We start from the raw sequence: 14,724 nt of genomic DNA, 5'->3' as shown, positions 1-14,724 counted from the left end.
ATAGTCAAGAGGAGAAGGAGACTACTGGGACAATTGATCCTGGTTAGCAGGTTATTAAGAAGAGGCCAGCATCACTGAGGTAAAATCTTCTGGAAGTGTTTTATGAGAGCACAAAGAAGCTGTGTTCTAGAGATAGCCAAGGTTCTAACTCCTGCTGCAGCTGGACTTGGCAGTGTGTAAGAAGCACCCCAGTGGTACTGGTTTTGAAGGCATGAAGGCATCATGAAGAAAAGCTGAGGCTTAGAGCACTGTGAGAGGCCATGGAAGGCCATTCATTGGTGAAAGTGTTACCTCAGTTGTAGTTGACAGCCCAGGACCGAAGGAGTCATGCAAAGATTTGAGGCTTGGCACCATGAAGGGAGCCTATGAGAGGCTATTGGTGAGGCCTAGATGCAGCAGAAGACCCCAGCATATTGGAGATGCCAGTCCCATGGGCTGATCACCAAGAATAGCAGTGATAGTGAACTGGATCAACCTGAGGTTAGACTGCTACAGAGGGCAAAGCTGGAGAAGTGATGCCAGCCCTTTGGAGGAGCTGATAAGCTCATATGTGGATCCCAAACATTGAAACAAGAAGCTGTAACATTGAAGTTGCCTTGGAGATCCCAAGAAGTTTGAGATACCAGAGCTGTTGGCTCTTTGCTGAAGGGAGCTGATAACAGGGAGTTGAACAAGTCCAGGAGAAAGAAGGTTGTTGTGGTCAACAAAGAAGAAAAAGAAATTGGAGATCTAAAGACCATTTTGACATCAGACATGGAGATGCAGAGTTTGCCTGGGTAGTTTACTGTCTTGCTTTGGAAATTAGAGTTAAGTGATTGGATGAATCTCAGAAGAGACTTTAAACTTTGGACTTCTAACATTGTGGAGACTGCTATAGACAATGAGGACTCTGGAAGTTGGACTAAATGTATTTTGCATTATGCTATGTTTAGGTGTGGTCCCCATAGACTCATATGTTTGAATAAGCCTATGGGGGTGAGGGAGTGGAATGTGATGGTTTGTATATGCTTGGGCAAGGGAGTGGCACTCTTAGGAGGTTTGGCCTTGCTGGAGTAGGTGTGTCACTGTGGGTGTGGGATTAAGACCTTCACCCTGGCTGCCTGGAAAGGAGTCTTCCACTAGTTGCCTTGATATGAAGATGTAGCACTCTCAGCCCTGCCTACACCATGCCTGCCTAGATGCTGCCATGCTCCCACCTTGATGATGATGTACTGAACCTCTTAACCTATAAGCCAGCCCCAATTTAAGGTTGTCCTTTATAATTCTTGAATTGGTCATGGTGTCTGTTCACCGTAGCAAAACCCTAACTGAAACAAGCATGTAAAATTATAAAAAGTGCACAGACTCCCAAATTTTAAAAGGACAATAAACAGGTTTATGAAATTTTCAAATATTGATGTGATCCTGCAAATACTTTAAAAAATAATCAATTAAAAATTCTAAGACAAGAATATAATAGTGATTGAAGTTAGCCACTTAATGAGTGATTTAGCCCCAATTTGAATACAAATGAACAGATAATCATTGAATAAGAAATATTTCAGGAAAAAGAATGGTTGGAGCAAAGAAAATAAAAACCAACTCATAATCTAAAGAGGTAAGAGTTGAAAAATTTCCAAGATTAATAAATAGTGTGAAGGTACAGTCACATTTGTGTGCAGTGTCAGAAGGTACAGTTAGACTGCCAAGTGACAGAGACTAAGGAAAAATCAAGAAAAATCAAGAGGAGAACCTCTTAATTCTGTGCATAATTTCCTCTCAACTTTCTGACTAATGCATCCCTGGATGACAGGGAAGACCTGGGGACCAATAGAAAGCAAGAGGTAACAGAATGTTGGAATTGTAACAAGGAACAGTTGCTGCTCACTGGTATAAAGAAAGACTTTGGACTTGAATTCTGCCATGGGAGAAAGGCTTGTTTAATACCATGAATTTTCTATGCTAACTCCCAGAAAGAGACTGTGTACAAGGACTAAGAACAAATCTAAGGCAGAGCTTTCCTGATACTGTGTCAAACTATAATTATATAAGTTCAAGGTAATATTTTGTCTTGTTTTTAGTAATTAATTTATCTAAGAGAACAAAATTTAATGCTCTTCAGATGAAAAAATTAGAAGCCTCTATAAATCTTGAAGCCACTCTAAATTTCAGTCTGGATAATTTAAAAAAATTCACTGTATATGAAAAGGAATACATACATTATGGTCATAATCAAGAGACATAATAGTCAATAGAAACTGATCTTGAAAAGGCTTACATATAAGTATCAACCAAGTGTGTGTGTGGGGTGGTGTATCTCAAGGACATGCCAGAAACCTGGAATGGGGGAGGCTACTAGGAATCAGTGGGGGTGTCCTTAGCTGAGACTCACAACAGTGGGGATATGGAACTTGAAGAGGCCACTTCCTTCCTATAACCAGGCAGGAGCCCCATTGGAGTGATAGGGACACTAACCCACCCACAAAATATTTGACCCAAAGTGTATCCTGACCACAAGAAATGCAGGGATAGGGTATGGAGTAGAGACTGAGGGAATGGCCAACCAATAACAGGCTCAACTTGAGACCCTTCCAATGGACAAGCACCAATCTCCGACACTATTAATGAAACTGTGTTATGCTTACAGGCAGGAGCCTCCTCTGAGAGGCTCCACCCAGCAGCTGAGTGAAACAGATGCAGAGATCCAAGCTGAATATTGAATGGAGCTTGGAGACTCTTATGGAAGAGTTGGGGGAAGATTGATGGCTCCTAAGGGGATAGGAACTCCAAAGGAAGACCAACAGAGTTAACCAATCTAGACACTTGGGAGCTCTCAAAGGACTGAACTACCAACCAAAGAGCATACACAAGCTAATCCAGCACCCCCACCCCATACCCCATGTATATGTAGCAGATGTGCATCTTGCTCTTCATGTGGGTCCCCCAACAACTGGAGAAGGTGCTACCCTAAAGCTGTTGTCTGTCTGTGGGATATGTTCTCCTAACTGGGCTGCCTTGTCTAGCCTCAGGGGGACAGGATATGCCTATTGCTGCAGAAGTTTGATGTGCCAGGGCGGAGAGACATCCACTCTCTCAGAAGAGAAGGGGAGAGGAGATTGGGGGAAGGATGATATGAATGGGGAGGGCAGAGATCAGGATGAAAAGTGAATTAAAAATGAAAAGGAAAAAAATAAAACAAATAGAGTAGATTTTAGAGTAACTCTTATTTTGTGGCCAAAAACTTTGGTTGGGGGAGATGACAGTAATCAGAAGGGAACAGAGAGCCCCAATACTCAGGTGGCAGAGGCATGTAGATCTCAGTAAGTTCAAGGCCATCCAATCTATGTTGTAACTTCCAGGCCAGCCAAGAGGATATAGTGAGACTCTGTTTAAAGTAGATAGATAGATAGATAGATAGATAGATAGATAGATAGATAGATAGATAGATAGAGATAGACACATAGGCAGACAGACAGAGAAATAGAAATTGTTAAAAAAAAAAAAACAAAAACAAAAATTCTAGAGCTGAAGTGACCATATCTGAAATGATAAATTCACTGGATAGTGAAATAAGAAATGGCAAGGCACTAATCAGTGAACTTTAAATGAAAACAATATTAATCACCTGGCCCACAAAATATTTTTAAACCATAAATTGATCTTCTATAACCTGTGAAATACATCAAGCAGATTAAAAAAAAAATCCTGGTAAAATCGCAAAATAAAAGGGGATGAGGAAACTTTGAAAAGAAAAAAAGTCACAAGTTCTGTATAAAACATTAATTTTTGAAACCCGAGAAAATAACAACTAGAGAAGGGACATCATACCTAGGATATAACTGTCATCATCAATGAGGGAAGAAGAGTAGTTGTCAACAAAACAAACTCACAAGGCAGAAAATAACTGCTAAATTCGAATTCTAACTTCAGTGAAAAAACCCTAATTACAAAAGAAAAAAAAACAAAACAAAAAATTAATCTATTTATTGTGTGTGTGGTATGTTGACATGTTTGTGCCATGGTGCATGACCAAAACCAAAAGACAGCTTAGGGCATTTGGTTCTCTTCTACCATGTAGATCCCAGGGATGGCTCAGATCCTCAGGTTTGGCAGGGGTTATCTTTACTCAACTGACCATCACACTCCCTAAAATATCTTTGCAAAACAAATACTGAGGTACCCCTGGTAGTCCAGGCTTTGAATCTTAGCTAAGGCAGGAGAATTGAATGTTCAAGACCTACTTGGACAATTTAATTGACACCCTGCACTTTCATAATAATACATATTCATAAACAGTAAAACGAGGGCTGCTAAATGATAGGGGGCTTGCCTAACACGAGCCAGGCCCTGCCATCGTTCCAGTGTGTGTGAGAAGAGAACACTGACTACAAGGAATGGGTAATGATGTGCACCAGGACCATGTGAATGCCTCAAGAATGAAAAGCAATGAAGGGATGGTGGCGCCTTTAGAAAGATCTGACCAATGTCAAGATGGAGTGCCTACGTGACAGTGGATGACTGTGCACTAGGATGACTCTGTGGTGACTGGTAGATTAGACACCGAAACATTTGGGAATTAGACACTGTCATATAATCAATGTTGAAATACTTTCAGAATCCTCTTTATATAGCCTTTTCCTTGCCCCCACTAGAAAGGTATACCTGTGAAGTTCTAACTTTTTAGTTTCACTTTAAAATTTTCTTGTTAACTTGATGAACATATGAGCTTAGAAAGTGCAAGGTAAACAGGAACCTGCTAATTTGGTAATTTAATACTGGTCTAAGTTTCAAAGTTCCTCTATATACAGTACATTTCTATAGAGTCTTTGGTAAAATTCTGCTATGACTTGCAAAAGGTGGAAAAAACAATTGCTGCTCTAAATTTTCTCACAGCACAACCACACTTTTCAATGTTGGAAATTAAATTTGTAAAACTCACTGTACATCCCCAGACAGTTAATTATACATTGCTGGAGAAAATTTGAGCAGCTGAAATAGTTTTGTATCAGTTGCATTACTAATTCTGAGGAGGACATCCATTCAGCCCAGAAAGACTAAATCCAAGGAACTATTCGCATAAAGGTCATCCATCCACCACCTTCTCCCAGGCAGAAAATACTCCCTTGGTAGTCCTCCCCACCTCCTACCTCCAATCTCCCACCCCACCACCATGCTTGTTTAGTGGTCCACACCTTTGATAAGCTGTAAGGTACCAATTTACTAATTTATAATTTTCTTCTCCTCCTCCCACCAGTAGACTAAGAACTTCTGTTTTATTCATCTTGAGTTGCCATTTTGAACACAGACATATTGGTCAGACAGAATTTACTGTTTATTCTGTATAAACACATTACCAAATTGGGCAAGATACAGCCTTCTCTAGACTACAATGCTTCCCAGCATGGAATATAATTCATTAGTATACAGAGTGACTAGTAAGCTCATCTCTCTCTGCCTTTCAGGAAAAAGTAAGTCTTGAGCCAAGTTATTCAACAAGCATTAGGTATTAACTCCTGGTAATCTGCCATGAAGCTAGTGAATGCGAAATTAAACACAAAGAGCCCTTACATCTTCTCTGATTTGGAACCTTGAGTTAATAGCTTGAAGGATGACACTGGTCACTGATACTGGTAACAAGGCTGTTCACAAACTATTTAAATTCTTACATATTGAGTCCCATCCATACTAGTGACAAGCAGCAGTCTTCCTACCACCTCTTCTGCTTGCTTACTTCTCATCCTACCTGTCACCTCAGTGCTCTTTGAATGTCAATTCTGTAATCTTCAGTCTTCAAACTCTCTGTTTGCTAGGAACTAAAGTTTTAATTTTAAATATATATATATATATATATATATATTTGCATTTAATCCCAAAATATATATGTTGTCAAGGGAGTGGGACTCAAAACTCAGAAGAGTAATATTTGGTAAAGTTACATCATAGTGAGAATAAGAGGTTCCGGTTGGTGAGGAGAATCAGTGGAATTGAGGGGTCAATAAGGTCAATGAAGATTCAGTGAAAGGCTTTTGGCAGTTCTGCATATGAGAGTAATTTCATGGGGACCGTTGACCGTCAGACACATGAAGGAGGAGCTGGAGGTACCACTCACCGATGAAAATTTCAGAACGGGGTGTGTGTGTGTGTGTGTGTGTGTGTGTGTGTGTGTGTAGGGGGATGGAGGTCAATGCTTTCAGTTGTATACCCACTAGTGAAACCACTTTCACCCATGAAAAGTTCTGACCCAATGCTCACACTGATGGCCCTTGTTCAACTGAATGTTCATCAAACAAAGGCAGAAGTCTTAAATCTAGGGAACAAATTGATAGGAATAAGAGAGACAAGAAAGGGTATGGTAGAAAAAGTAAATGTGTACGAAACTGTCAAAAAACAACAATTATTAAAATAAATTTAAATGTAAAAGATAAAAAAAGTCAGATGGTGGTGGCTAGTGCCTTTAGTCCCAGCATTTGGGAGGCAAAGGCAGACCGATCTCTGAGTACAAGCTCAGCCTGGTCTACAGATCAAGTTCCAGGACAGCCAGGGCTACACCAAGAAACCCTGTCTCAAAAAACAAAAACAAACAAACAAACAAACAAAAAATCTGATAAGCCTGAGTATGTAAGTCTTCAATGTTTGCTGAGTCAACTCTCAGAATGCTAAATAAATTAGTAGAAGAAACTCATACTTTTCTCTGCACGGTTTTTGTTATTCTAAACCTGTCTTCCACAGTGAACTACAATCCACATTTGCAAGACGAAATAGAACTGACCTGATGAACACAAGGTAAATCTTGTTCCTATCAGAGCAAACCCTATCAGAGCAATGGCCAGAAAAGGTGTTTTATTGAGATTGTTGCTGTGTGTGTGGGAGCACACTCCCATTTCAGACAAGTTACGGACCCTATCATTCCACCATTAATCCCCTTGCAGCTGCTGACTTCAGTGAGTTGCACTGAGAGGTCACGTGGGAAAAAATGTCAAACGTCGTTGATCTGGATGTGATTATTTCCCATTCCACTTAGAACTTTTCCCCAAATGCTCAGCAACGGCCTCATTCGTCACTGCAAACAGGTGTGGGATTACTCAGAACTTTTATATTTAAAAGGGCCAATAAAAACATTCATTATATCAAGTATTGATGGATTTTTTTTTTGCCATTACCTTAGTTTCTGCCTTGGATAAGAAATAAAACATTTTTCACTAAGGGACTTTGGTTAACTGGTAATTAAACACCCAAACAAGATGTGGATAAATGGCTGTTTTATTTGACATCACAGTTTCTGGTCCTTCCTAACTGGCACTCACTGTTCTGTGGATACCTTCGATTACAATACAATCACTACCTTTACGTGCATAACACTTGGTTTTCCTTGTTCAGTCTTAACAGTAAAAGACAAATCATCTTCGCCACACATTAATTTTAAAAAGATTTCAGCAGGAGGTTTCAAGGAAAAAAATCTTGATAACTATGTACAACATTCTCCAATTTTCCCTCTTTAATACGTACAGGTGGCATGCATTCATGTTCTCCAAGACCTGGATTTTTTTTTTTGGTGATAAGCAATATGGAATTAAACACAACACACAATCAAATGTCATTTATTACTGTTTAATATAGAAAATCTTGCTTTACAATTCCAGACAATCTTAAAAGACACACAGAGGCCTCTTGTTCCGCATCACTGGAACTTCTCCCTTCTCGAGGAGGCTTCTGGTGTGTTCCACTCCTCCTGTGGTGGGCTCTCATGCAGTTACTCCTCACTAGTATGGACTGGGGAGCGCTCCGGAGGAAGAACAGATTCCAGTTTCTGCCAGCGCTCTGGAGGCCACAAGATATGTGTAGCATGGGCATGCAGGAGTCCCAGAGAAACCTGAATCCAGGGGAAACAGAGAGAGCAACAAAGAAATCACTTTATACTGGCCACTATAAATAGCTTGAAAATATAATTGATTCAGGTCTGACATGCCATGGAAAGACTGTGATTAAAAGCAGAAAACATTTAGGAGCATTTTCCCAGGGTTTGACGTGCCCACTTGTTGAACCTTCATAACAGCGATTTGAGGGAATTATGGTTTTAATTTTCTAGAGCAAGAAACAGTTCAGAGAAGTTTAGAAAGTCAAATACATACAATGCATTGAAACGTGGTTTCAATAATGTTTCAGCTTCCAATCTTAACCTCCACCCTCAGCAGGCTGTTCTCACAAACCCAGGAAACTCAGATCTAGTCTATAGTCTCAGATGTCCTCTACAGCTACTGCCTGAGAGAGATCTTTATAATGCAGTCATACACACACACACACACACACACACACACACACACGCACACGGCTATCAAAAACATTGTTCCATTTGCTGGATGACCAATTAGAGTTCGAATGTTAGTCTGGGTGGAGACTGTTTCCAGGGAGACCCACCAAGCAACATGGGCAAGAACACAGAAAAAGGATGAGAGTTCAGATCAAACAAAGCTCAAGACCAATAGAGAGAAAAAGCACCAAGATCATGGCAGATGAAAAACAATACAGCATTTGTAGAGAGGAGCAGCTCTCTGCTGAGAGAGAAGAAACCTGATATACTGTAGCTTAATATGGATGGGATCAGTCCAAAGAAGAGCAAGAAGCCCTGGGGACTTGGGAACAATTTCTTCCCTTCTAATTATCATGAAAAATCAAAAATAAGCACAAAATCAGCTCTACTCAGCAAAAATCACTAGTCACCTGTGCTTGCGGTAGTAGTTCCCTCATTGCATGTCTACATACACATCAATTTATACATTATACTTGTCTTTGCACACATCAATGGATGAATTATACCTGTCTACACAATGCCTATATATGTATTATGTCTACACATATATCAGCATATACATTATATGTATTTGCATAAATATCAACATACACTTTATACCTGTTTGCATAGACATCAACATATACATTATACTTGTTGTATACATGTGAACATAAACATTATGTTTGTATTCTGAGCCCTTTGAATGTTACTAATATCCTGTGGAATCATACCTAAATACTTCAAAATGCATCTGAAAACTAAGACTCTGTCCCACTTGAGCACGTTGTCATCGCTATATGCCAGGAATCTCATATTAATACAGTAATAAAGCTCATATACAGTTCATATTCAAAGCACTCTTGTTGTAATCGTAAATGTCTTTTAGACCCATTTATTTTCAAAATATAGTGTCTCATCAACGATCTCAGACTGCATCTGCTGGCCATGAGATTGTTTCCATCCCCTGTCAGTCTACTGGGTCCACACCATTGCCATTGTGATGTTGTACAGCTCAACTAGCTCGAGATTTTACTCATGAAAAAACAAAAGGTAAATATTTGGCAAGAAAAAAAATGTAGTCCATACTTTATTTTTCTGCCTGTTCCAGAAGAGGGCACAAAAATATTAGTTTCATCAACTGATAAAATAAAACGTTCAACAGTTCAATATGATGATAACCCCTCCATTAACACTCTTTGCATTCCCAGATAAATAATATATGGTGATATCCCGAAATGGTATAAATATCCTGAATGTTGATACATTTTATCTAATGGCCTAATTGCACATCACTATTGTGCCTTATTTATTGACAGTAAAGATTATAAAGAAGTTATTTTTATCTTATTTATTTTATATTTTTTGTTGGCAAATTCTTTAAAAGGATTTCACTCTCAACACCAACTGCTTCTATTTCCTTTATTTCTTTGTTAAGTATATAAGTTATGATATATTATGCCATGTATGCATGTATATGTGTTTTGAGAAAGGGTCTCACTTTGCAGCCCAGGTTAGCCTGTAACTCACAATCTATCTTGGATGCATACTGCACTGGTACTAAGAGAATTCCTCCTGGCCCACCCTCCTGTGGATTGTACTCCACCACCAAGTCAAAACCCAGTACTATTTTCTGCTTGTTTATAGGATGTTTGGACTCCTCATTGCCCAGTGAGATTCTCTGTGTCCTTTAGAGATGTCTGTGAACACTTTCTTACCACCAGGCATTTCAGGCTCACCCTGAACCTCATAGCTGTCCTATGTAGAATCCAATGTTTCTTTCAGGTGCTTTGGTTCCTTTTAGCCGGAGTGTCATTTATAAGCAACATCTGATAGCAGTTGTGTGAACGGTCTTGGGTGCCAAGTCAGAAAATAAATATAAAATCAACAACAGCAATAAGAAAAGGTAACCAGTACCAAAAGCTGCCCTTCACCTTTCCTTGCGTTATAGTTTATTTCCATAGTGACTGGGTGGCTTTCCCAAACATTTAAATACTCATTTACAGGGTACCAAAATACATAAAAACAGTTTTAGAGTAACTATACTATAATTTCTACCTACAATAAATTTACTGACTAAAAATCAAGACGTTTTGGCAATCATTTTGGTACTTGAATCAGTGTATTTTCCGTTGCCAGTGTTTATATCCTACAATGCGGGTGCATTACAGAGAAAGAAGGCTCGCTGTGGCTCATGTATCTGAAAGTGTGAGGCTGAGGGTCCCTAAGTGCTGATAGCATTTATCCTGGTGTCCTCCAGAGCAGGGAGCATGCACGTGTACATACATCCATCTGGTTCTCTTTCCCCTGATAAAGCCACTAGGATTTTGTCACAGAGGTCCACTCAAAAGCCTGTTTATCGTGTCTCAAATGGGCCACCTTCCAACACCACAGTCCACTAGGTTTCCATCTTTCTAACACTTTACAATGGTGGGAAACTCCAGTATAAATTCTTGAGGACAGATCATTTCTACCCAGAGCAGCTCTATTTGATTGTAAGGGTGTTGGCTATATCCACTGTTGGTTTAAATCCCAGGTGAGATACGTTATCAACTTACAAGCAGGTTCATTTGTTTCTACTTACATTCTGTTTTAGTTTGTTTTTAACCCATTTGTCTTCAATTTTGAGTATAGTTGTGGATGAGTGCGATTCCTAGCACACACACACACACACGCGCACACACAACCATGGCAACAGTGTTACCACCTAGAAAATACTTCACTGGATGTAGCTGATCTGACATCACACTGCGGTTTCTATCTCGCTTTGCTCATGTGTAGGCTCAGCTGAGATCGAGAACAGTGATCTCCGTCTCTTCAATCATAACTCATTTTAGGTTGGACAGCAGATACTCAGTTGTACCTCTAGCACTGAGTCGCTCTTCCAAGATGTTTAGCTTTCACGATAAGGGTAATTTGCCCATGTTTTAACTTGGCTCAACTCTTGCCAATATACTCGCTTGCTTGCTTCGTTTGGAGCTCAGTTTTAGACACAGTGATTGAATTCTGATTTTATACTACCCACTCATTTTACTGAAACTAATCTTAGTGGGTTTTTTTTTACTCTGAAAATATATTAAAGGTACCATTTTCACTTTCTGAAAGAGTTAATTTAAAAAATTATGTATTGTATTGGTGAAAATTCTGGGGGATAATATCAATACTGTTTAAATGGTGATATAGAAAATCTGAAATTCAAGCTTAACAATACTGAGATTAATATGTACAGGAGACCTTTATTCACTTGCTTAATTGTCTTGTGGATTTTTACATTTTTATTTTAGTTTTGTAATTTTATTTTGATAGGTATATACAGCTAAGGGGAGAATGCATTAAATATAGAAATATATTAAATTAAAAAGCATGTGGTTGGGGATTTAGCTCAGTGGTAGAGTGCTTGCCTAGGAAGCGCAAGGCCCTGGGTTCGGTCCCCAGCTCCAAAAAAAAAGAAAAAAAAAAAAAGAAAAAAAGAAAAAAGCATGTGATTTTTTTTCTATATTTTAACTTAGGTATTGGGCGTAGCTTTGGCCTCCCCACCTGCTTTACTCTTGAGAGTTCTTTAGATAAGTGAAAAGGATTCTGACATTCAAGGAAATTTATCTTACCAGTAGCAAATGTGATTATAGAGATATTTGGTAAGTCCAAAATCTGACCAGAGAGGCCAGGAGAGCTTAGAACAAGGGAAAGTTCAACCCCGAGGAAAAGTCGGTGGTCAGCCCAGGACAGCTGATGTGGTAGAAAGTATAGGGAGATCTGCTTCCTTATTCTCGGCTTGCACTGTGTAACTCAGTCTGCTGTTGTACTCGGGCCTTCCCCTGACTTGAGGAGGTCCACCCACATTATGGAAGACAAATTGCTTGTCTCGTGCAAGAACAGACATCATCTAGAATATTGTTTGACAATGTATCTGGGCACTGTGGCCCAGCCAAAGTGGCACACAAAATCAACACCCGAGAAACATAATCACCCACCCCCGCCCTTTGCTTTGCTCCACATTACACTTAGTGCTTGACTGCAGAAGGCAGTGTTTTGAATGACTTACACATATGACTCAGTTCTCACAATGACTCATGAGGTAGACATTCCGTCTCATTTATGAGCACAGCAAAATATTTTTCAGCTAACACTGAAGTGAGTTTATACACCATAGTTATAATCCAATGTGACATTTCTCACAGACGATGGGGCACAGACTTAATTAAGTTGAGGCAATCAGTAGAGTGGTAGTGTCCTGTACAAAGCAGAATATGGTCCCCATTGTCGCCATGCTTTTTGACTCTGTCAGGGCCAAGTATGTTCCTGAGAATACCAGATTCATCACATGCAAGTGGATGAACTGTATTCTTTCAAATTTGTCTGATGAAATCCAAATATACAGTCTTTTTCAGAATTTGACTATATTTGCCTTTAAGGAAAGTGAAGTTAAAATGAGGCCCTGATGCAAACTCATTTATATTCTTGTAAGTGGTGATTAAGACACGGATGAAGCCCAGGAATGCATATACACAGGAGAAAGAACAGCTCATGAACATTGTATAAGGATCTGCCTAAAATCCACAAAAAGAGAGCTTACAACAGACCAAACCTGCTGGTCTTTTGATCTTGTACTATTTTCTCTAGAACTATGAAAAAATAGATCCCTCATGTTTAAGCTACCATCTGTTATATTTTGTTATCACAGCTCAAGAATATGAATGTTTATGCAAATAAAAAAGAAAAATGGAAGTCAGATTGATAATGCTTCCAATTACTCATGACATAGAACAAAACATATTGAAGGCAAAAGGAAAAGAAATATTAAAGAGGGGAAGAGGATATGTTTACCATATAAAATCAATATGTTTCCATGAGGTTAAGTACTTTGACCAAGTGTTACAGTTTGGCTTTAATGTCCCTCAAAGGCTTGTATGGTATATGCTTTCCCCTTAGCAAGTGGCTCTTTTGGTCCTATAAGGGGTAAGGACTAGAGGAAGGTCTTACCCTGGGTGCCTTATCCCACCTCTCTGTCATCCTGGTCAGAATAACAGGTTTTCTGCATGCTACTGCCATAACATACTGCTATACATCCGGCCCCAAAGGAACAAGCCAACCAATGCTGGGATAAACCTCCCAAACTGAGCCAAGTAAATCCTTCCCCTTTTTAAAAGATTATCATCTTGGACTTTTTGTTTGCTTTTAATCCTTGTTTTCAGACAGGGTCTCACTATGTATCTATGGCCAGTCTTAAACTCACAGAGATCCACCTGCTTCTGCCTCCCTAGTGTGGGGATGAAAGGCACGGGCCATGAGGTATGATTTCTCTTGTACACATGTTATAGTAAAAGAAAGCTGATTAAAGAATCAGTCATACTGGTGGTACAGTGGGAGTTGATCCCCCGCACTCCTTATTCATGTGTGTCCCAGATAGAACTATGTATCCTTTGTTGGGTTTACAATATTGAGAATAAACATTTATAGTAAGAAGCATATTTAAGAAGCATATTAGTGGACCATTGAAAAACCCTAGCATGTCTCTTTTCTTTCAGTATCTACTTAGGAAGGAAATAGGTTTATGTGCATATAACAGTGAGCCTCTTACAATTAATCCGTTATCCCTAAGGGGCACTGAGCACATGAATTAGGAATTAGCCATCTAGAATAATAGTTCCTGCCTTGTTTTGATTGTGTACTATTTGATCAGCAAACATTTTTGGAATTCACCAACAATCCATGAAACTGAACACTAGCGAAGTCCAATTTCTTGTTTGTTAGCTATACACAGGAATAGGATTGTTCTTGTACCTAGCACAGCATAGTACACATCAGACTGAAGGTGGATGCTCCAGACCTTAGAGAGCACAGCTTTAGGAAACACCATTAGTACCAGTTGGAAACTGGTTCGTGCTATCAGTCACCTAGTTTGTTTTGTCTACAAAATGCCAAGGAACCACATGAACTAAATTTCCACTGAATTACTTGCCTTTGATCAAATTGGCTCCACTGAGAAGTTATTTTGGCTTCTGGTAGGCAGACATACGCATCACCGACCCAGCTTTCCCCAAGGTGCCAGGGGCACAGGTGTAACCGTGTTTTTCTCCTCCCTCTCCATAGGCATGCAGTGTACAGAGCACACCTCCATTTCGTGGCTTCATGAGCCTTGTCTTGAAGGAAGGCCTCACAAGGGCAAAGTAAGGAAAGGTAAAAGCAAGACTTCCAGGGTTGGATAGAGTAGAAAACAAAGGGAGTGAAGAAGTCTGCTAGTGGGACCAAAGGTTCTTCCAAGACAATGCTTAGAACTGAGATGAAGACAAGAGATCTAAATGTGAGAAGTGTGACAAAGATCAAAACGAGAAGCTCGTTCGATTAAATGTTTTTAAAATAGAAAAGATAAACACGGTATATATCCATATTATTAACAAATAAAATCTGTCTTTGCTGAATCTATTTACTAGCATAAGTAGGGAGATATTTCCATATGA

The 14,724-nt window shown here is 39.5% G+C and overlaps 1 protein-coding gene across 9 annotated transcripts in view; it reads right to left on the bottom strand.

Moving 5' to 3' along the window:
* Window positions 1-7,571: 7,571 nt before the first annotated feature.
* Immp2l (inner mitochondrial membrane peptidase subunit 2) overlaps window positions 7,572-14,724 on the bottom strand; it is an 899,718-nt gene continuing 892,565 nt past the window's right edge. For all 9 annotated transcript variants that reach the window (XM_039078133.2, XM_063261368.1, XM_039078135.2 and 6 more), the window contains one exon: window positions 7,572-7,849. In XM_039078133.2, coding sequence (XP_038934061.1) covers window positions 7,588-7,849 — 262 coding nt within the window. In that variant the 3' untranslated portion in view covers window positions 7,572-7,587. The remainder of the gene's footprint in view (window positions 7,850-14,724) is intronic.

Source organism: Rattus norvegicus, chromosome 6, assembly GCF_036323735.1.
Source record: "Rattus norvegicus strain BN/NHsdMcwi chromosome 6, GRCr8, whole genome shotgun sequence".
In the NCBI taxonomy this organism is placed as follows: Eukaryota; Metazoa; Chordata; class Mammalia; order Rodentia; family Muridae; genus Rattus; species Rattus norvegicus.
This window is presented reverse-complemented; position numbering and strand designations above follow the sequence as displayed.